This window comes from Quercus suber, unplaced genomic scaffold (genome assembly GCF_002906115.3).
Source record: "Quercus suber isolate HL8 unplaced genomic scaffold, Cork oak 2.0 scaffold_152, whole genome shotgun sequence".
In the NCBI taxonomy this organism is placed as follows: Eukaryota; Viridiplantae; Streptophyta; class Magnoliopsida; order Fagales; family Fagaceae; genus Quercus; species Quercus suber.
The window spans coordinates 300038-323299 of NW_027069613.1; the positions used below are offsets into that span (position 1 = coordinate 300038).

General features: G+C 33.0%; 1 protein-coding gene across 5 annotated transcripts; it reads left to right on the forward strand.

The window, feature by feature from the left end:
• The first annotated feature begins 4544 nt into the window (after window positions 1-4544).
• LOC112011729 (uncharacterized) lies at window positions 4545-14652 on the forward strand. 5 transcript variants are annotated; one of them, XM_024044071.2, is made up of 5 exons: window positions 4545-5518; window positions 6242-6380; window positions 6452-7654; window positions 8351-8794; window positions 14461-14652. In XM_024044071.2, the coding sequence occupies exons 1-4, from the start codon at window positions 4671-4673 to the stop codon at window positions 8741-8743; spliced, it is 2583 nt and encodes an 860-aa protein (XP_023899839.2). In that variant the 5' UTR covers window positions 4545-4670; the 3' UTR covers window positions 8744-8794; window positions 14461-14652. The 5 variants fall into 5 exon arrangements, with proteins under 5 accessions (XP_023899839.2, XP_023899840.2, XP_023899841.2 ...); XM_024044072.2 differs by having other exon boundaries at window positions 14464-14652; XM_024044073.2 differs by having other exon boundaries at window positions 6455-7654.
• The last annotated feature ends 8610 nt before the right edge of the window (window positions 14653-23262 follow it).

The following is a 23262-nucleotide window of genomic DNA, read 5'->3' on the forward strand; positions in this document are numbered from 1 at the left end:
TACCCCATTTTACACTTAGCCCCCCTAAACTATTACTTGTGTAATACTTCCCCTCCTAAACTATGAGAATGCACACTTACTTCCCCCCTTCCCCCAAACTATTACGCTTGTAACTCTTTGCATCACATCCCATGTGTTAGGTTCTAAGACTTTAGAAACTAAATGTATTAGAACTTCAATTTATAATGTGTTGGCAAACCATGATCAAAATTTAGAGTCTAGATTTAGGTTGCTCAAAGTGTGTCTATTTGTAAAGTTAGAATCAAGTGATTGTAGGATTTATTGGACTAAATCTGCAAGGTTCAATCAATCAAAAATTAGATTCAATCAATCGAACCTCGTGCAAATTATTTTTTCTGCGAAATTTCCAATTTAGCCTAAGCCCGTTTTGATGTGTAGGGCTTTCTGTTTTACTCAAAGTATAAAAAAATGACATATGGCCAATTTATTTTGAGTCTTTGGCCAAATATTAAATATGGACAGTGTATATGTTGACATTGACATTGACATATGGCCAATTTATTTTGAGTCTTTGGTTATAATGCTATTATGTAGGTATTGACATATGGAAAATATGTGGACATTGACATATTACTAATGAATTAATGAAATATGCACTAGTTATTTTATTTTGACTTGTACAATTTATTTTTTAATCTTGTTTGTATTTGATGGGTGCTTGTAACAAGTTATAGATTAGTTTGAGGCTTTGAGCACTAGAGCAATTTTTTGCTCTAGATTATTTCTGGATTTATGAATCTGTGTTCACAGGTTGTGCTGGTGCAAATGAATTGTGGACAGGTTATATCATGTTGACAGGTTATTTTTGGATTTATGAATATGTGATGTGTATTTTAATGAGTATAATAGAAGCTCTAAAGTAGGTTATGAATTTATGACAGGTTGTGATTTATGAATTTGCTATATGTGTTGTATTTTTGGATTTATGAATCTATAACATGTTATTATTTTTTTTTTTTTGAGGAATCTGCTATAATGTGTATTTCTGGATTTATGTTGAGTAAAAGCAAGTTATGAAAAATGTAAAATGCAAAGTAGGTTGTGATTTTTTCTTGTTTGTAAAATGTTTTATGGATGTGTAAAAAGGCCCAAAAATGGCCAAAATAGGAAAGACCTGAATCTGAGCCAAAATGGCCAAAATAGAAAGCTAAAAAAGGCCCAAAAATGGCCATTGCCAAAATAGAGAAGGCCCAAATCTAGGCCACAACTGGTTCCTAACAAAGGCCCAAAACAGGTTTCTAAATAAGACTTAATTAGAGCATAAAAGGCCATAAAATAAGAGACCTGAATACTGCATTTTTTTTATTAAAAAAAAAAAAGTCCAAATAAAAAATTTTTGGAAAAAAAAAACCGAAGGCCCAACTGGCCCAAACTCCAGGCCCAAAAATCGAAAAACCGACCGAAATTGAAACAAACCGAAACTGATGGTTTTTCAACTATTTCGGTCGGTTTTGGTTGAGACTTTTAAAAATCGAAAATTTCGGTTTCGATTGGTTGGATTAAAAAAAAACTGACCGAACCGAACCGATTACAGCCCTAGAATCAATTAAACCTGCCTTAGGTTTTGAAATACGACGACCTGATCTTAACAAATGTCTTTCTGCTGGTAGTGCGAGTTCATGATTATGCTATAGATTAAATGCAGTAATCCTCCACACATCATTTTCAATTGTGAAACAAATAAATACTTTATAGCTAGTTCTAGTCTCTAGTTTCTTCCAATGTTTCTCTTCACAAGGATCTTCATCTATTTTAAATCCCTCCTTAGAACATAGAAATTCACATTGCCTTATGTTCTTTGTCTCATTAAAATATCTAGGCTTTCCTTTCCGTATACTAAAACCTATTCGTAATGCATAATTTTTGAATAAATTGTATGCTTCATCTTTAGTATATGCCACTTATCTAACAAATTGTCATCACTATTTTCTAGTCGTTCAACAAACAAACAATCCTCTTCAATTCCTTCAATATCACTTGAATTGCAAATAACTATAATAATTTTTATGAAAAATATAAATGTTAGAAATAAAATATTAAGGAATTTACAATACAATAATTATCTATGTGTGCAATTTTTTATGTGTTCTTAAAAGCTTATGGTATGCTTTATTACAAAGCTTCCCCATTTCTAGGCACAAAAATATTAGAAATTAGACAAAGTTACCAATATAAAGATGAATATATTTATTTATTCCTATCATAATATACACACACACACGTAATTTAGTATATAATAATCAAAAAAAAAATAAACAACAAAAACATATATCACTACACATATTTTATTTGGGGCAACACCTTATATATTTTTATTTGGGAGCAAACTTATCACAACAAAGCAATAAATTCATACCTCAATACATTTTTATATGTTTTATTTGAGAACAAACATATCACAACAAAGCATTAAATTTTTCACCAAAAAAAAGCATTAAATTCATAACTCAATACATTTTTATATGTTTTATTTGGAGCAAACATATCACAACAAAGCATTAAATTTTTCACAAAAAAAATGCATTAAATTCATACCTCATTACATTCTATATATTTTATTGAGGAGCAAACATATCACAACAAATCATAATACATTCTTTAAAAAATGAAACAAACACAACAAGACAAAATAAATTATACCACTATTACTTTGAAAATTGGGTTCTTCCATGCTTATGTGAACAAGATTTTGTCTCTTTAGACTAGAACTTTTCACTTGATTTCACTAAAATCACTCATAGTAACATTTGTTTGTGGTCACATTGTGCACTTGTTTTTTATCAGCACAAAGGAGTAGGACCCTTTGGCTTTTGTTCATAAGAGTGAGAACCCTAAAAGGTTCTCTTTGTCCTAGGTCCTAATTGGAAAACAGTTGTCTAGCTTCTTTTATATATATATATATATATATATATATATTTAATAACTAACGTTAACGGGGTTGTATATCGTTGGGGACTTGAAGACTAGCATTTAGCCATTGTTGATGAGCTGTAACATTTAAACGATGTTAGCATTTTTATCTTACATGTTTTGTTCTTATTAGTCGGGACTACAAGGTCAGCTTGGTGACCTTGTAGTCCCGGATTAGGTAAGAATTTCCTGTGACTCACACTACGCAAAGAATTTAGACCAAGAAATAGTATGGGTAGAAGATAAGTCTTTATTTGTGAAAATATGGAGGCAGAAAAATTGTCTTGCACTAGTAGATTCATTTTAACCGAATTTCCTTAATTTTTGTTAAAAATTTAAAAAGACGAATAAAGACAATTATTAATTTTTGGTATAAGAAGGATTAAATATAGGCTATTGTTCAATGATAGGATACTTTATAAGAAGAGCTTAGTGGAATCTATTGCATTAGGAAGAGATCAAATTCAGTTAGATCCTTAGTTGAACAAATTTGGGTGCATAATACCTTTTTAATCCCGCACCCAATCACCTTGACTTTAACATCAAGACATTTTGTCCAAAAAAAAAATTCAAGACATCAAGTGTCAATTTTACTAACTTCATTTTTGGACTTTTAATTATTCTGTCTCTAAAATTTATATACTTGCCCCCCTCCTCAAAAAATTTACAAATTGACCAAAGAAATCCAACAAATAGATAACAAGAAAAATCTATAAAAAATGCACATATTTGGATAATAAGAAAAATCTTTGGACAAATTATAAATCTAGCCTAAGCAAAAACAATAACAACAAATCAATTACAAATCCTAGCAAAAAAAAATCACAAAAACCCAATAACATTTACCCAATTTCTCCCTCTCACTTGAGAGCTCTATGCCCTTCTCAAATTACTCCACCTTCATAGTCATAGAGACAACTCTTATGTCACATATTGATCGTTCCATTCACACATTAATTAGACCTTGAAAATATTAAGACGTGCCAATTGACTTACAAAACTTTTGATTATAAAATCCTATTATTAAATTTAAAAAAAAAGAAAAAATACAAATAATAATTAATAAATAATGCTAATAAAGCAACTTTTTCAACCTCTAGCATTGATATTCTATTTTTTTTTTTAATCATTGAACAAAAAACTTTGGTTCCCTTAAGTTTGAATCGTGGTTCCGTCCCTAACTCCAAACACATTAAGCTAGTGAAAGTAAACTTTGCGTAATTATTTTCCATTAAATCCAAATATATCCTATCTTTTCTTCCCAAAAAAAAAAAAAAAAATCCAAATATATATAACATGATATGTACATAATTTCTATCAAACCATCAAATTTTAAAGTAAAATTAATATTATTTATAAGAAAAAAAAGTAGAATTAATATTGTGGATTTTAATTAACTCAATTAATAAAATCTCATATTTAATGTATTAGGTTAAATATAAAATTCCATACTTGATTATTTGTATCTATAAAAAAGAGCAATTTTTTTTTTAGAAGATATCAAAAAGATCAACTAAACATAGTGTTTTGAGAAATGTCACTAAAAATCTAAAATGGTCTAAAGGCAATTTAAGAAACGAATTTCTAATAACATATGATTTTTTTTTTTTTTTTAATTGTTAAACCCACCCTCAGAAAAACCACAAATCTTTCTTCACATTCAAAGTTGAAATCCAATTTTTGCTGGCAAATTACACATTCTCCTCCACACTGAACTCAATCTTCCCTCCTCTCCCAAAATGGCAATGGTGGCCACCACCACCACCGCACCACCACCACCACCACCACCGTCTCTACTAAACCAAGACTCCCTATCACACATAGACCTCTCAACACTCTCCCAATCCGAACTCCACTCCCTCTCCCTCTGCTCCACTTCTCCCTCTCCCTCCACTTTCCCCTCCCCCCTCCTCCCTCCCAAAATCGACCGTTCCCAGTTCAACGAGTCCGCCGGCTCCCGTCGCCAAACCTACTCCCGTCCCTCCATCTCCGCCGGCCACCGCCGCCGCGTCGCCGGCCTCCTCCCCACCCCTAAACTCCCTCCCATCCCCGCCGACGACCCCGAACGCGTCGAGAATCGCTACATCATCAACCACCTCAAGCAGTTCCTCAACCAAGACCCTCGATTCGATCGCTTCGACCTAACCCTAACCCTTCCTTCCATCTCCTCAATCTCCATCGCCGGAGACAACAACAACAACAACAACAACAACAACAACGAAAAGGTGAGCTTCGGGAAGAGGAAGAGAGGGAGGAAACCTAAGCTGAAGGCTTTGCATTTGGAGGAGGACTATCGGAAGTTGGAGATTGTGAATAAGAACGGCGTCGTTGTGGACCTCGAGAAGTTGGCGAATGCGGAAGATCCGTTTGGGGAAGAGTTGCGGAGGAGGACTGTGGGGATGGAGAGTGAAGAGGCGTTGCTTGGTTTTATGAGGGAATTGGGTGGGCAGTGGGGGAGTAGGAGGAAGAAGAGGAAGATTGTGGACGCCGCAGCGTTCGGAGACGCGTTGCCCGTTGGATGGAAGCTCTTGTTGGGGATCAGAAGGCGCGATGGCCGCGCCTCCATTTACTGCCGCAGATATATAAGGTGTCAATTTGGTTCATTGTCTTCCTTGGCTGCAATTAGTACTTTAATTTTGCATTCTTTCGCTTCTTTTAGAATGAAATTTCTTATGAATGTTAGGATGCTTTGCAAATGCTTTGATTACTCTCGGAATTACAACTGATAAGTAGTGTGAAAACTTGATCATCGGATTGCCCCCAACAAATTAGAACTTTAGAGAACTTAATTAGAATTCAACTAGGAACTTGCCAAGTGCCTAGTAGCTTAAGTGGTTGGCACCTCCTGTTGTTTCCACTGGAAAAAAAAGGTGCTAAATATGGAAAATTAAAATTAACACTCGATACAAGCTAAAGTAGCCTATGTTTACAATGACACGTTATGAGTCCCTAACTTAATCATTTGTTTAAGACTAATGTCTCAGACTTTATACGAAGTGATACAAAATAAAGGATGTTATTTAAAATGCAATCTTGCACATGCTACAGTTCCATTTCCCAGAATCCTTTTTTGCTATGTAATATGATGTGGAGTCGTGTTAATTAGGTAGAAGGAATGACAATGATTGTTGACATTTCAGCTCTAGTGTAGCTGTTTATTAGTCACATGTGCCATTTGGGTTTAGAGATTAAATTAAAAACCCAAAAAAATTCTGTAACTATTAAGGTTGTTAAATGATTTCTGGTTACTCTGTATCTTTGTTCCCTCTTCCTGCTGGGTCTTAGATATTCTCTTAATTTATTGTTCCAGCCCTACTGGACAACATTTTGTGTCCTGCAAGGAAGCTGCTTCATACTTGCAGTCCTTTTTTGGTCTTAGAGATGCACAATGGCCCAGTAGTCAGATGGTTGAAAATATTCAGCAGGACTACAGACTAACTTCTGAAACTGTAAGTAAATATTTGTGTAGTTCTTTGGCGTATTTTAATGTCATTCAATAAGGTTTATGGGGGATGTGCAGCAGCTTGTGGCTGTTGCCCAAAAGGATGAAGACCGAAGGCAAGAAGTCATTTCTAGTTCAACTGCAGCAAGAGTTCCGATATCTAGCGAACAGCCGAAGGAAGCAACGTTATTGGGAATGGACAATCTTGCAGATGTCCAAATACGTGATCTATTTGAATGTCACAAGTGCAGCATGACCTTTGATGAGAAGGATACGTATCTGCAGCACCTATTGTCCTATCACCAAAGGACTACGAGGAGGTACAGACTTGGTTCTTCTGTTGGGGATGGAGTAATAATTAAAGATGGCAAGTATGAATGCCAGTTCTGCCATAAGGTATTTCTGGAAAGGCGTCGTTACAATGGTCATGTGGGGATTCATGTGAGGAATTATGTGAGGAGGGTAGAAGAAGTGCCTGGTACAACTCCTCTTCCAATGAGAATCGAGTCTCCAACCAGGGATGATGTTCCCTCAAGGATCTCAAAAATGGATGCATTGATAGAAATTGCTCAGAATTCTATTCTAGAGACTTCTACTGTTAGACCTAATAATGAACCCAATGGTGGTCCAACTCCTAATCAACTGAATGTTGTTTCTACTCAAGAAATTCCTGCTTCCAATTTTAATAATGACACAAATCTTGGTTCTCCTCTTAGTGGACCAGAAATGGATGATGACTCGAGTGACAGAACTCTGGATCAAGATTTAAATCGGCTAGATGGTGAGCATATTAGCACTGCTGAAAATATGGAGAAGACTACTGATGAAGTAGTGGATTCTAAGATGGATTGTTGTTTGGGTGCCACGACTGTCTTACCTGCTAAAGATCAAAATGCTAATACAAATGAAGCTTTTTGTAAAAAAGACAGTTTGGCATTTGTCAATAATGAAAATGACATTTCTGGGGTTGAGCAGGAGGGAGTTCCTGAAGGCCATTTAGTTTCTCAGTTTGAAAATCAGATTATTTGTGAGGCTAGGGATAATATTAATTTGAGTTGCACTAGCACTTTAGACCATCCCAAGCCTTGTGAAGTCAATAATAATATTGAGCTAAAAGTTGGTGTTGGTGGCATCAATGAAGGGCCATCCAAGAATGTTGTGATGGAAATTGTACAGCAAACTTCTGAAGAAAATATACTCCAGCATGGGGTTTCTGACTCCTCAATGTCCCCAGAACAACTTTTGCAAAAATTTTCAACATTCAATGCAACCTCGGATAAGGTTTGAGGCATTGTTGTTCCAGCAATTAATAATAAAATGAGCATCACCTCTGTGTGTTTTACCTAGCTTTTCTATACCTTTTCTGTTTTGTTAGAAGTCTACTCTACCATACTTTTTCTATGTGGTTGTTAAATATGGTAACCCATATTTTCCAGTTATTCCGTTAATATGTGAGTCCTGGGAGATGCAGGAATTTATTGGATTGTTCTGTCTGTTTGTATATTGTTGCTTAATTAATTGTGCTTAGATTTTTAGCATGTTGCCTGAGAGACTGTTTTGTCTAAAGGCTTTCCTGTTGTGTTCTGATGGTTATATGGTTACAAGGGGTAGTACTATAGATTGGGGACTTTGTATCATTGCAAAGTAATATATCATAATGGATAGCTTTTTTACTTATTGAAGTTAGTATTGCTTTTAATTTGAGTGGTTTGCCAAAATTTAACTGCATATACTTCTTAATGTACATTTAACATTTGTATATTGTAAATTAGGTTATATAACATAGTTGAGTCATGATGTTCATGTTCTGTAGATGTAAATGGTCTAGCTCCTTCATTTTTGGCAAATTGGTTGATACAATGTGTAAGGTTTCAAAGAACTCTTCTTTTTACCTTCCCAATGTTTGTGATGAAGATGTTCAGTTTTTGTTCCATCTTACAAAATTAATTATTTTTTTATTTTTATTTTTATTGACAGGGAGACCAGTTACACAGTGTTGACCAACGGCATGACAATTTAACTGGGTTTGAGGAGCTGAGGTTGGATGAAATAGAACCTCTTAAGTATAGCACTGCAACTGGGCAAGAATCTCTTTCCTTGCAGGAGGTACCCATGGATTTGACGTATAGCGTAGATATGGAAAGGGAATATGCTTCCTCTGTCCAGTTTGAGTCAGAAGAAGTCATGTTAAATATGGGTGGGAGACATCAGCTTACAACTGTTTGTGTATGGTGCGGAGTAGAGTTCAACCATGAGGCTGTTGATGCTGAATTACAACCAGATTCTGTTGGTTTTATGTGTCCAACCTGCAAGGCAAAAATCTCTGGACAGTACATCAGTGGTTCACCAATGACTTCCCATCGTCTTTGATAAAGTGCATCCTTTTCAATTTGCCACAGGACAAGCTTTCCTTGATGTGGGGTAATTACTATTTCTCAATAAAAAAAAACTATACCAATTAGTAATTAAGAATGTTTCTGTTATATAAATTTTAGTTGTCACATGACTAATCAAAAAATAAATAAATTAATAAATAACATTTTTGTTGTCATACTTATAAGGTATTTTTCAAGGTGTTATAAGATTATTAATTTCTTTTTTTAGTAATTTATAATTTACCCTCTTGGTTCAGCTTAAATTTGGTTTACTAATCTATGGTGGTAAAAGGAACACTTTATCCACTGTGATTCACTCAGTTATCTTTACCTATTAAGTCTCCAATGGGTTGATCAAGAAGTGACACTTTGTCTCCTTGTGGTGTGTCCCTTCACATGTAATTTCTGTCCAACTAAACTGAGGAAGATTGCCACAATGGGGCAGGGTGTCTCTTTCTAAACCACTTGTTGGTAAACTAATTTTGGGCAAACAACAGGACGGTGTCCTCTTTTTTGATAAGTAGTCACCTTTTTATTTTTATTTATGTTTATAATTCCCTCATTAAGATATTTTTTATTATTATTATTTTTAAATCATTCTTGGTTTCATAGAGATAAGTTTAGAATAGTTATTATAATGTGTTTTATTTATTTATTTATATTTTTTATTGATTCACAAGTTGATAGAATTACTTTTGCAATCCTGTTAGTTTCTCATGGAAATGTTACCACTAAGATTGCCATTTTGCTGCCCATTATTGGCAATTAAATAGCAGCTACTAGGTATTGAAAAAAAGTATTTATTGATTTGGGGTTTGTACGAAATTTAGCACTACTTTAGGTTTCTCAATAGATTTTGAATGTTTCTTGTACGTGGCTTGATGTTTAAGGGCTAAATGATGATTAGCTAATAAAAACTGATTGAATCTTAAAAAATAAATAAAAACAGATTGAATCTTGATCTGTTTGGTATGAATACCATGAATTAAAGGAGAAAAGAAAAGAAATCACACCTAGGAAGGAGATGGCAATAACATCCTTAATTCTTTAAGAAAAGCTGTTGGAATCTTTTTTTTTTTTTTTTTGATAAACACTATTGGAATCTTATTGAACTCCATTTCTAATCTTGACAGAATGCATAAAAGCTCAAAAAATAAAAAAATAAAAAAATAAAAAAGAACATCTAAACCAAGTAGGGTACTAGTGCTACAAATTCAAAATAAAAAGAAGACCCAAAAAATAAGCAAAAAAACTCATGGGCCTCTGGAATTGAAAAATTACCAGATTACCACTGGCATAGTGAAACTTAAAAAATCTTAATTAAAGGTACTGATAAATCTAGTCAAAAACTATTGAAACAAAATAGAAGAAACGTCAAAAACGTAGAAAAGGACTCATGAGTGTCTGTTACATTGCATTGTAGCAAATCTGCAAATTCCCACACTACCCCTAGCATAGTGAAACTTAAGAAAACTATCAATCAAAAAAAAAAAAAAAAAATTAAGGAAACTTAAATAACATGAACCAACAGTCTATTGAAAAAAAAAAAAAAAAGCCTAAGAATGTGCCAATAAGGGCCCATATTGGGACTAAACAATTAAATTGCTGCAACAAGTTATGGTTTGAAGCACAACTTCATTGCATGTGGTCTGATATTAGCAGTAGTGGTAACTGGTAAATTAAACTTTCATCTACATAGTTCTCTCACTTTTAGTATAAATGAAAATGAAAATGTACACGTCACCTATTAAGGTTCACCATTTTGTGTGACCTACATAAAAAGGTTCACTATTTTGTGTTGGGGGAATGTCCTGTTTCTTAGCATAAGTATTGTTTTACTTGTTAGAAGTATATTAAAAACTAATGGCTATGTTAACCATCCACTTTTTATCTAGATTGAGGCATGTCAAGAACTTTTGGTTATAGCATTTGGAAACACAAGTGAAACAGCTACCCTTCCTGCCCATGATTAAATATTGATAACCTTGACCCTGGCCTCTTTATTTTTATTTAATTGTATTATATTAATTTATTTTTGAAGCCCATGGCTGTATGAAGATTTCACTCTTTACATACATGGGGTTTCATCCCGAGAAATTTTACCAGTGATTCAGAAATTAATGGAGGACAAACCTTAATAGTGGAACTAAGCTTCCTGTGATGAATATTGATTGGGTAATTCAGGAAAGTTATCATAAAGGGTTAAAGGATGAAAGGTTTAATGGTGTTGGTTTTAAATCAAAATATAGTTTGAAATTATAATGGGAATATATTGCTCTAATTTCTGGACATTATGGTAGGATTTTAGTGCTAAGCTTATGCACATGAAGTTGCTAACAGTTTCAGAGGTCAGATTTAAGGAATTAAGTGAGTTTTAAAAAGTGCTGGTTGGTAGTGAGTGAGATACATGCAAATAATGCGATGGAAAAACAGACGAGGAGAGAAAAGTCAAAATATCTTAAAATATCATAAGGTGTCCACTGCCGAGGAGATAATCCATTGTGTCATAATTAATTGCGCCAAGCTTTTAGCCCGGGGCAACTGATATAGTCAATAAAAAATGCTTTAGTGAGAGGTTCTTCTGGGTTGGGTTTAACAAAGGCATGAAGTGGGCTTGTGAGTTTTCAGGCTTTATTACATTGATGTAAGGTATGGTTGTTAGATACAATTGTTTTGGCATGATAGTTGTTACAGTGAGGTTGCTTTGAAAATATTTGTTCAACTTGTTTCCCATCATTGACAATAGGGAAATGACTAAACAACCATATCCTCCAATTTAGGCATAAGTTGAGGATTTAAGTTTGATCCCCATTTTGTACGAGCAATTTGAGGTTGGTCAGTGGTGTTTTGATTGCTCTTCAATCAGGAAACTAGCAAAGGAGAAGACAAAATACATTGAAGGTTAATGAGAAATGTCAGTTTGTATTTGTTTTAATTTTAAGGCAGTTAGAGTGTTAGACTGTGGAGTGTGGAGGGACCTTAAAAAGGTCCATTCTCTTTTGGGAACTGTGTTTATAAATCTTTGACAAGTGAATATTTATTAAGGAAAGAAATTATTGTACTTAGAGAGAGAGAGAGAGAGAGTAATTGTAGATTGGTACGGTATGATCAAAGCAGCAGTAAGATATTGTATTGTCTTTTACTACACTGTGCAATTGCAGATATTTTTGGTCACTTGTCTTCTCTCCTTGTGGCATTTAAAGAGTGACAAGTTGAATGGATACACTGTGTGGCAGCTGGAGAATTTTCAATGAAAGAGTCCAAGAAAATAATTTTGGCTTATGTGGTAGTATGTTAGAAATAGTTGTAAAAGATTTTCAAAATATGTGAAATTCTCAGTTGGACATGGTAGATGCTTCTAACAGAAGTATGTGTGGTGTGTTGGTGAATCGCTCAAAATTATTTTTCCTAACTTTTCTGAAACTGTGGTTAATAGACAAGCTAGTGTTGCTGAATGTGTGAATATGCTTAATGATATTGACCCATTGGTGTCATACTTTTTCGTGGGCCTTGAACGATTGGGAGCTTGAATCTATTGGGTTTTTTTTGTTACTCTTTTCTCATCTCGTACTTCTTTGAGAGGCATGGATAGGATGTATTGGACTTAATACAAGAACCACAAATTTGATGTGAAATCCTTCTATAGGGATTTACAAGGAAACTATAGGGTGGTTTTACTTGGTGAGAAATTTGGAGCACCAAAGTTCCAAGGAAGGTGTCTTTTTTGTTTGGAAAACCTCCCATGGTAATGTACTTACTATGGATAATCTTTGAATCTGAAAGATTACAATTGTTGATTAGGCTGTATGTACAAAACGGATGGGTAGAATATTAATCACTGTCTTCTTTGTGCATTGCTAGGGACCTTTGGCTTATGGTTTTTTCTGTGTTTAGTGCCTCTTGGTCATGCCTTTTTTCAGTGAAAGACCTTCCAGCTTGTTGGAGAGGAGCTTTCAATGGCCATCAAAGTGCTGATGTGTGGAATGCTATTCCTCAATTTCTTATGTGGTACATTTGGGAGCAACAGAATTCTTGGTCCTTTGAAGGGGTTGAATCCCCATAGCTTCAAATGAAGTTTTCTTTCTTAGATCGATGCTCGATTGGTTAAAGGCCTTAGGGAATTTCAATTGTTCTTTTCTGTAATTTACTGATCTCTGTAAATTTAGGTGTTTTCTTGGTGTGTAGCTCTTGTATTACTCCCAGTATGTGCCTGGGCTTTGTCCTTTTTCCTTTAATATAATTTTATTACTTGTAAGAAAAATGAAACACCAACTTTACAGAGCAAAGTTACGTGGTCTAGTGATTAGGAACAGGTGTCTCTAGTCTGTTATGCTACAGTCTGACACTGTTCTAACTCAGCCTTTTTAGATTATTGATCAAAGCTGCCTATGGAAATGCTTGAAGATTGAAAGCCCAAAAGCACGGTATATGCCAAGAGCCTTGTGGCTCAATTGGTTGGCACATCTTGGTGTGTCCATGACATCCAGGGTTCCTCCCTCCCCTGTGGTAACTATAATTATCAAAAAAATAAATGGGGATAAATAAGTTGCATTGCTTGACAATGGCATTTCTGTAGATTCCTAACCAATAAAATGTGCCCCTAAGATGTCAAGAGTGTTGCTAACCTGTGCTCTCAGAAATGAATCCATGATTCATGGCTGATCCATATCCTAATTTCCAAATTTTGAAATGATTCCATCCCTTTAGGGAGTGATAAACTGTCTCATAGGTGATGTCCAAGACAGTAAGGTTCACTTGCCTGTGTTGAAAACTTGGGTTTGGTCATTTGACTTTGGGTACTGTAGAGCTTCAACTGAATTATCTTCAGTTTCTACTGATATATTATCCAGTCTAACTCTGTTTTGGTCTTAAGTTATTTTGAATCTTAGACAGTGATTTTTTGGAGGAACTTTTGTATGCTTTCTGTGTCCTTAAAATTTTCCCTCCTTGATAACCATTTTGTGAAAAAAGAAAAAAAATTGCCTTCCCCTGTCCCCTCTCTATCCAAAATGTTTAATTCGTTATGCACAAAAGAATAAAAAATTGAGTGCAAAAATTGTAGGAAGTCATAGTTAGTTCTTCTCTAGTTGTGTATACACTCCTTATGTGTCATAAGCCTAGCTTAGTGTTCCTAAAGATTATACCCCTACTAAAACTAGGAAGGCACTTTCTGTGAATCAAATATAACTCAAGCTAATGAGAAGAAATTTCCTATAGCCTAATGCATATCAGCTCTGACACCAAGGAACCCTGGGATTTTACTTTCTCCAAATTTGACATGAAGATATTTTTTTACTGCATTCAACAAACGGTGTTTATGGGCACACTTGTTGGAAATTTTACTACAATTCATAATGCTAACTTAAGCATTGATTAACTGAAATCAGAAAATCCTCTGGAAACTAAAATCTGTTTCCTTGCTTTATCTTTGGTAGAAATTTCTTCAGCATTAAAGCATGCTCACAACTCAAGCTTTGCACAAAAAGACTCAGACCTTGCATACTAAGATACTATGCTGTCGAATTATAAACTGGCTCTGTTGAAATGAAGCAAATGCTAACATGAGGGCGTCATATATATGTATCTAATTCCAGTGTTTAAATCTATTTTTGCCACAGCTCTCGAGTTAGTTTAGTGTTATCACTTCTTTAGAATGGTAGGACTACATATCGTGTTATTGATACTAATGCTGTTCTTTTTCAATTTTGGCAGCAGGCTGGTGGCTGAAAGATGCTTATATTGGCTCTGTTTAAAATTTTGATGGCATTCTGGGTTGCGATATGTCTGTATGTGGTTTCTAGTTGCTGGGGTTAGCTATTAAATCTTAAGATCGTAAGTTTGATGGATATGTCTTTGTTGCATCATCCTTATGAAGTGAAAAAGAAGGCCAGCTGTTTATATGTAGTTGATATATCTTTTGTTTTTCTACTCCTTTTAGGTATATGAGAAATTTTATCTATCTACAAGCCAGGAAATTTAGTAACACTAGCATCTATAAAATAAATAAATAAATAACTAAAAAGAGAAAAGCTTATTGCAGCTGTATAATCCATACTATAAAATTTAACCAGGTAAAACACTGGAAAAGGGAATGTTCTTGGTTTTGTGGCCTGAGCACAGTAAACAATTTAATTAATATTTATATGATAATACAAATAAAAAGAATAAATTTCTAATATTTGACAATATTTACTCTATAAGGTCTAAGCAAACATTGTTTCTCAAAACAAAAAGGTCTAAGCAAACATTCAAGTTAGTTAACAACTTATGTGAAAAAAAGTTAAAAAAGGTTGCCATTGTGTACGTAGGAATTGCTCGCTTCTCCGTTTATGGTAGCAGCCATATCAGAAATATGGAAGATCGTTGGTCCTATAACTACCTGACTCCTTATGTGAGCCTAAGCAGTATGGTAATATGCTTTCTAAAGTAGCATGGTAGTGACCATTAGAGCAGTTACACTAGTTCGTGCATAATAGAGAAAGAAAAAAAAAAAAAAAATACTATTTAGGATTTACACAATTTTGCTTAAAAATAACATATATTAGTTCGTGTATAATTATGTAAATTTATATGTTTGCTAAATTAAGAGCAATTATAGCAATCATGCTAAAATAGAAAAAAATGATAAAATTTACACAATATGGCATAAAAAGGACTTGCACTAGATTGTCTAGACTTTTGTAAATATACAATTGTATTACAGTAACCATGTATATTTACACAGTTATTTTAGCTTTCTATCATATTATTTTATTAATTTCTATATTTTTTAATATTATTTTCACTTTCTCTCTCTCTCTCTCTCTCTCTCTCTCTCTCCTAGTCGTTCTTCTCCTTCATAGTCATTCTCCAATTAGGAACTCAGTTTTATTTTTTCTTGGCAACGCCACCTGGGCTAGATCTTTGATGAGCGATTTGATTTTCGCTTTTGGGCAGCCTTGATCTTCTCCTTATGGTGTTGTCCTCCTCGACTTTGTGTCTTTATTGGGCAGTGTTGATAGATTTGTATAAACCCGAGTCTAATTTTCAATTTTAGTAGCCCATTTTTTATTGGTTTATTGTTGTGAAATTTTTTTTGTTACCTAAACAAATAGGGTTTAATATTGGAGATTGTAAATAATTGGATATGGTTGGGCGTGATTATCAAATGGGCATCATTGATTTGGTTGTTATGGGTAGATTCATTAGCTGATGTTGTTTGATGATAAGGGATGACCGATGTTGTTTGGCAGAGAGGAAGGGAGAATACGGTAGAAAGGAAAAAAAAGAAAAAAAGAAAAAGAAGATTAAAATATAATAAAAATATAACATTTTAATAAATTATAGTGTAAAATACATAATCTAATGTGGGTTCTTTGAAAAAGTGGTGTGTTAAATAGAAAAAAAATAGGTTCTTATGCTAAAATAGACAACAATTTTTACACAAATTGATGTAAATACTTTAACTATGTAAATTTACACTAATACTGTTAATTTTGTATTTAGTTGTTTAATCTTTCTCTTACGTATCTTGAGGATGAAGAAAGAGAGTGAATAGTAGTTGTTATGTGTGAAAAAAGATAAACAATTTTAAAAATTAAGAAAAATTGATATTTTAAAGAAATATAGTGTAAAATAGATAATTTAATGTAGGGTATTTTGAAAAGTAAATATTTAAAACAAAAAAAAATAGATTTTTATACTAAAATAGAAAATTTTTGCACGAGTTAATGCGTTGATGCAAATGTTCGTAAAAACAAGTTCAAGTTTTTCAACCAAGCATTTATGTATCTTAGAAAAAGCTTGTTCTAAGCTGTAAATGGCCAGAGTATTAACATTTGGTTTGGGAAACCAAACATGGCTCTAGTTGAAAAGAAAGTTGGCTTTTTAGCTGTAAATGACCGAAGTACTAAAAGCTCTCGGATGCAACGTATCACAATTTTTAGAAATGTTCCGATACGGGTTGCAATACACACCCACTTAACACATACAATTAATCCAATCAAATTCATATAATCTAAGGTTATATAATCTCTCTCCTACAAATTTTTGATGTCCTTGTCAAAGTTGACATTATATTGCTAATTGCAATGCTCTCAAGTCATAAAGAGGTTTGATATCAATTCAATCAAATCCATACAATCCAGAGTATCACACCATATCTTCTCAACTTCCTTTTCTGTTGGTATGGTGTGGTGGGAGACAATTTAAAAGTTGGCAACCACTTTCAATATTCTTAGCATGGCTATAATGATCTTATGTTATGTTCTCTTTGACAATGAAATTTATTATTTATAATGTCCATAACATAATCTTAAATCCCCATTTTGAATATATACCCAAAATATCTACAATATTTTCTGCAAAAAACAACACGTCGATCTGCATACTGGCAAGACATACCGAAACCAATAGACTGCAATATCAAAATCATATTGGAATAGTGAACAAACAACAAAGGCATCAAATCAATTTTTTTATTGCATTTCAAAATATAAGAGTGAATTTGTTGCATCATGTACAAAAGCATTCCATGATTTTCATCATAGTTAGCATAGCATATGATCATAAGAATCATTATAGTTTTTCCACGACAGTGTTCGTCAATGGTGTTAGTAGTCAGGGATTGTGCCGGATTTGGTCTTGCCTCTAAAGTTTGTGTCTACCTTCATATTCCATCTCTCTGTTGTCACACCTAGGCCGGTGTGGTTTCTTTAAGGAAAATACATATATATGGGATTTTAGCATTTAGGTATATTTTCAAATTGGGGAAGAGGAGGCAAGAAGGAGAGGGCTAGTATCTTAAAAATGGTCTTATGAGATCACCCTCTCACATCATGTGACACCCCTACATATTGTGAGAGAAACGTCTCTTTAGACCTATTTTGCACAATGGAAGGATGATTATTTATGTAAACTAGTTCAGTTTTTGTATGATGTGCGGTGCAACTTATTATTAGTTTTCTCTAATATTCTAATAAGATTTAGCTTAATTGATTGACATCTCAATTTCTAATAAAGACATTTAGGATTCAGATCGCTGCCCTCAACTATTGATGTATAAAAATTTTTTTAAATAAAATTCCGTGTAAAAAATGGACAAAATAGAAAGACACTAAGATTAGTATAGTAATTTGATCATCCTATATATATTTGTTTGTAAATTGAAAATTCCATGATGTAGTGGTTCATATAGATAGGCATGTTTCATGCCTACTAAAAAATGAAAAAAATATATACTTCATTTATTTATTTTTATTTTTTATTTATTTATTTTATTTACATTCTTAATTTTGTGTTACTAAATATTTTTTTCCCCTTTTTGTTACCCCTACATATTGTGAGAGAAACGTCTCTTTAGACCTATTTTGCACAATGGAAGGATGATTATTTATGTAAACTAGTTCAGTTTTTGTATGATGTGCGGTGCAACTTATTATTAGTTTTCTCTAATATTCTAATAAGATTTAGCTTAACTGATTGACATCTCAATTTCTAATAAAGACATTTAGGATTCAGATTGCTGCCCTCAACTATTGATGTATAAAATTTTTTTAAATAAAATTCCTTGTAAAAAAATGGTAATCTTTAGTTATTTTATGGACAAAATAGAAAGACACTAAGATTAGTATAGTAATTTGATCATCCTATATATATTTGTTTGTAAATTGAAAATTTCATGATGTAGTGGTTCATATAGATAGGCATGTTTCATGCCTACTAAAAAATGAAAAAAAAAATATATACTTCATTTATTTTTTTTTATTTTTTTATTTTTTTATTTTTTTACATTCTTAATTTTGTGTTACTAAATATTTTTTCCCCTTTTTGTTGGACATTGTTTCAATTGTTACAAAAACAACTAAATTTGAGCAAGAATACCATATTTCAAATCAATTGTTCCTTACATTAAAAAAAATATCAATTTTTTCTCCTATAAATCTTAGAAAAATGATATTAAAATTTTGTTAAGCTTAGAATAATTAATATAACAAAATAAACATATTTATTCTATTAGTTATCTTTCTAATTATATAGAATAAATACTACAATGTTAGTTATCATTGCTTCCGGAAGAATGTCATATTTTAAATCTATTATTATTCCAATTTTCTTATATAGAGTTTATAAAAATAATCATATAAATTCATTTAATATAAATAATTAATGCACAACTATAGATAATTAATATATGTATTTACTCTATTGGTTGATTCAATGAACTAATTATATATATATATATATATATATAAAATTATGAATGGGATATTTTTATCATTTACCCCACTTGTGGTCACATGCAACTGTTATAGTTTACCACCCAAATAGATGGTGGGGTTCTACTTGCAGGGTGCCGTAGTTGTAAATTTTGTAGTTTAGGGTAGATTTCTATAATTAACCTTGTTTTACCCCTTTAATTTTGACAATTAGATAGATTTGGGTTTACTTTTTTAGAATCTCTAGAAATTTTTTGAAAAATTTAATAATTAGGAAAGAGGAGAATTTGAACCTTTGATGCTTTATTTGAAGATGAGAAGAGGTGCTAACTAATTGAACTACAAAATTCTTGGCATGAAATCTCTTCATCCTACTCCATTTTTGGCCTAATAAATAAATTTCTTTTGCTTAATATTCTAGCTCCTAATGAATTTAGCATGCATCATCTAGTGCTTAATTAGTGAATTTGCATGTGTCGTTATAAACTTATAATCCTTGCGAGACTAGGCTTTAGTCTTATTCCAATGGTAGTGACCTACATCTCACACAACACAACTCTATGTATGTGTAAAAGGAATAATGAAACCGGATTGATATTGTGATTCTGTGATTGTGAACGCTTGTCATTTCGGTAATTAGTCGTCGATGTATATGCCTTGCATAACCTAGTACTTCATTTGAAAAGACACCTATGGGATGCCTTCGCATAATATATTGGTTAGAAAAGACTCGTGCTTTAGACTCACCAAGAATTTTTTATTTTAGATCACTATTCAACTTTTTCAAAAACTCTTTCTCTCTTTCTTCGATCGGTCAAGGATTCAAAGCAATTTTTTGTCGTTTTCCCTAAAACTTTTGCAAGGTTTTTGTCTTCTAATGCTTGTAAGAGTCTTTCGCCCCTCTTTCATTTATTTTCATGTTTCATGCATATTTTTCATGCATTTTGCGGAAATTTTGAACCTATGAAAATTTGGTTTGTGATTTCAATCTTTTCTTTCTAAATTGATAATGGGATTTTGTTATGGATGATATTAACATGATCTTTGTGATTTAATTTGATCAATTTGATGAATTGGGAAAATTTGAATTTTCTAGGGCTTGAAACTACCCGAATTGGGGATTTTGTTCAATTGAGCATTAATTGATGAAATTGGCTTGTTTGTTTGATTAATTTGGTCATTATATTCTGTTATCTAACTTATGTAATGATCAATTGGTCAATTTGTTGAGTTTTTTTCAGTGGGTTTTCAAAATTTGGGATTTTTGATATAAACTCTATACTCAAGCTAATTTTGTGATTTTAAAGTGCAATTGAACTTTTTCTCACTGCATTAGAGCATGCATCATGTATTGATATTGTTCATGCATCATATAGATTGTTATTTCTATATTTTTATGCTAATGTAGTCTGCCCTTGGTTTCTGTTTTTTCTTTCTCTCTATCTTTTTTGTGTTTGTCCTTTTGATCCTTAGCATCATGTCTAGGAAGACAGAGCCAATAGAAAAGCCTTCACTTCTTCTATCCCTACCTTTGATAGTGACAAGTTCCTTAGTGAGAAAAACCAGGAAACTTATGAGAAGCTGAACATTCGTAGGAATGTATGGGTTGAGAGGAAGGTAGTGTTAGATAAGTTAGATGGTGAGATTCTGAAACTTTGAGCATAGGGTTGGCTTCCTTTGTTGGACATTTCACATCCCCATTCGGCTGCCTTGATCAGAGAGTTCTACTCGAACCTCTCTATCCACTCCTATGATTCTAACTCTCTGGTGAGAAGTTAGCTACGGGGTGAAAAGTATACCATTACTCCTTTGGTAGTGGCTGATGCTTTTGGGGTGCCTATGGTCCAGCATCTTGTTTATCCTTACAATGAGTCTCCACCCCTTGATGACGTTATGTCATATCTTATTGGGACTTCTATCCAGTGGGGTTCTGATCCTGGATCACCTCTCACAAGTTAACCTTGATTCATTATCTCATTTTTCAGATTTCTTGCCATTCCATCTAGCCTATCTCTCACCTGTATACTATTCCTTTGGAGAGTTATGCATTTTTGTATGCTCTTTTCACAGACGCCTTTATGAGTTTTCCTCATCTTTTTATTCGTTCTTTGATTAAGGTTCATAGAAGATAGTTCTACTGCTCATGGTTTGTTCTTTCCCATTTTTATTTATAGGATTTTGTTACATCTAGGATTAGATGAGTTTCTTGTATCTAAGCTCATTCATATCATAGCTCCTATAGGTGCCACCTTTCTTAGCAGAGGGTTACTCAAATGCGAGCTAGCTCTAAACGCCCTAGAGTAGATTCTTCCTCTTCTGGTGCATCTCCTCCTCCTCTTCCTCCTTTTACTTTAGGTGATTTGGTTGCAAATGCGTTTATTGATCCAACCGCCGCTGCTGATCCTCCACCTTCTGCTTCGAATGTTTCTAGCATTCATCATGATTTGGACACTATCATACCATTCAGGCGGCTCATGGTTAGTTGTTGGTGGACGTGCTTACCGAGCTTCAGGCTTTGCTAGCAGATTTGGCGAGTTTTAGACAGTCACCTCCGCCACCTCCTTTTGATGATGAGTGATTGCCCTTTGGCAATTCGTCACAAAAAGAGGGAGTACATATGGATAGAAGATTTTGTTGATAGGGGGAGATTTTTTGTTGTTTTGGAGCTATGGAGCTTTAGATTGTATCTAGGTGCTTCATCATGTATTTATATATATTTTTTTTGCTCATGATGTATTTTTTTTATTTGAGTTGTCTATGATAGGGAGAGATACTGTGATGTGTTTATTTCTGTTTCTTGTTTCACATTGTGCTACATTGATTATTGATTTATATTTATGAGGTTATTCATGATATATGTCTTGTAGTTTATGTTATGTGAAATCAAGAATTTATTTTGCATTACTTGTATTTTCTACACATGCGTTTATGTGTTGTTAAGTGTTATAATAATATACTGGTTGATTTAATCGTGCTGCTATCTACACTTGCAACTGATAGATAGTAGTTAGGTTGAATTTTTTTTTTTTTGTTGGGAAATGTTTGTAATGGGTTGTTTTTTGTAAACTTTGAGCACTTTGTTTATTCTTGAATCGAAATTGATCTAAAGATTCATAATTTTAATTTTTCGTTAGCATTTTCTTACGTTTTGGGCTAGTATAATCTTTTTTGTGTATTTAATAAAATCTGAATTAGTTGGAGAGTATTTTACTAAGTATTTCTTAGATTAAATAATAGATAGCGATGATCGTGTATTGTTAATATTGGTTATTTTAGTGCACATTGTAATTAATAGTATGTATTTTAGTGTTGTGTATTTTTTTCTGGTCATAGGCCTTTAGGTCTATTTGTTTAGACTTTTTGGAAGACTAAAATGACATTTTTAAAATTAAAATCTCTGCTTTACAACCATTACTCTTCAAAGTATTTTTAATAAACGCTCAATTTAAATTCAAAACACAATTTTCCAACAGTTTATACAAACACACCCTTAATGGGACAAACTTGTGTTTTGAGTTTTGATAATGGAAAGGTTCCTACTTTTTACCTGTTAAAATATTGGTTTGGCTCATTAAAATTCAATATATTTTGATTATATGTATATGTTGTGTTGGTGTGAGGTGTACAAAGTAGGGAATATGAGAGAGTGCAAGAGTCTTGGTGTAGTTCACCTTCCTCACACAAACTCCATTCTAAATATTCTTGCAGCAACATCGCCTGCTTGTTTTTGTTCTCATGAAGGGCTCTCCATCTTTATCATCAGGTGTGTTATGTCGGGTCCTCATTTATTTGATAAATATAGTGTATGATTCTTGAGAGTTTGGTAAATGCTTCATTCCTTAATTTTGTTATGTGGAACTCAGTACAAATTTTTTCAACTTTATGTGGAAGTTAGTACAAGAATTTCGACTTTTTAAACTTAAAAATTTTATGGTTTAGTTTGAAATTTCTCCTAGACTATTGGGTTTTATTGATAATTTATAAAACTATAAAGTTTAATTTAGATTTTTCATAAATTATAATATGTAAAATGTAATTTCGTCTAAATTTTATTTTACTTAAGGGAAAAGGGAAAAAAACAGAAAAAAAATTCTTGGCTTCGGGGTGGGAGCTTTGCCACATAGGAAGACCAACCTTGCAAAGCACTAGCTTTCTTTATATTATTTCTTTAAGAATTAAATTCTTTTCTGTTTCTTAGTACTAATTCATGCCCCTTTAGTTTTTTTTTTCTTTTTTCTTTTTACCCAAACTTTAAGCAATTGTAGCTCTTGTAAATATAAATTTTTTTAAACAGGTTAAAAAAATATAATCACTTCTA

What these genes read in the sequence shown, in the direction of transcription:
- LOC112011729 (XM_024044071.2), top strand. Translation starts at nt 4,671, where the DNA reads ATGGCAATGGTGGCCACCACCACCACCGCACCACCACCACCACCACCA. An exon ending in TACTGCCGCAGATATATAAG is followed by an intron (nt 5,519 to 6,241) that starts GTGTCAATTTGG and finishes TTATTGTTCCAG; the next exon opens with CCCTACTGGACAACATTTTG. An exon ending in TCAATGCAACCTCGGATAAG is followed by an intron (nt 7,655 to 8,350) that starts GTTTGAGGCATT and finishes TTTTATTGACAG; the next exon opens with GGAGACCAGTTACACAGTGT.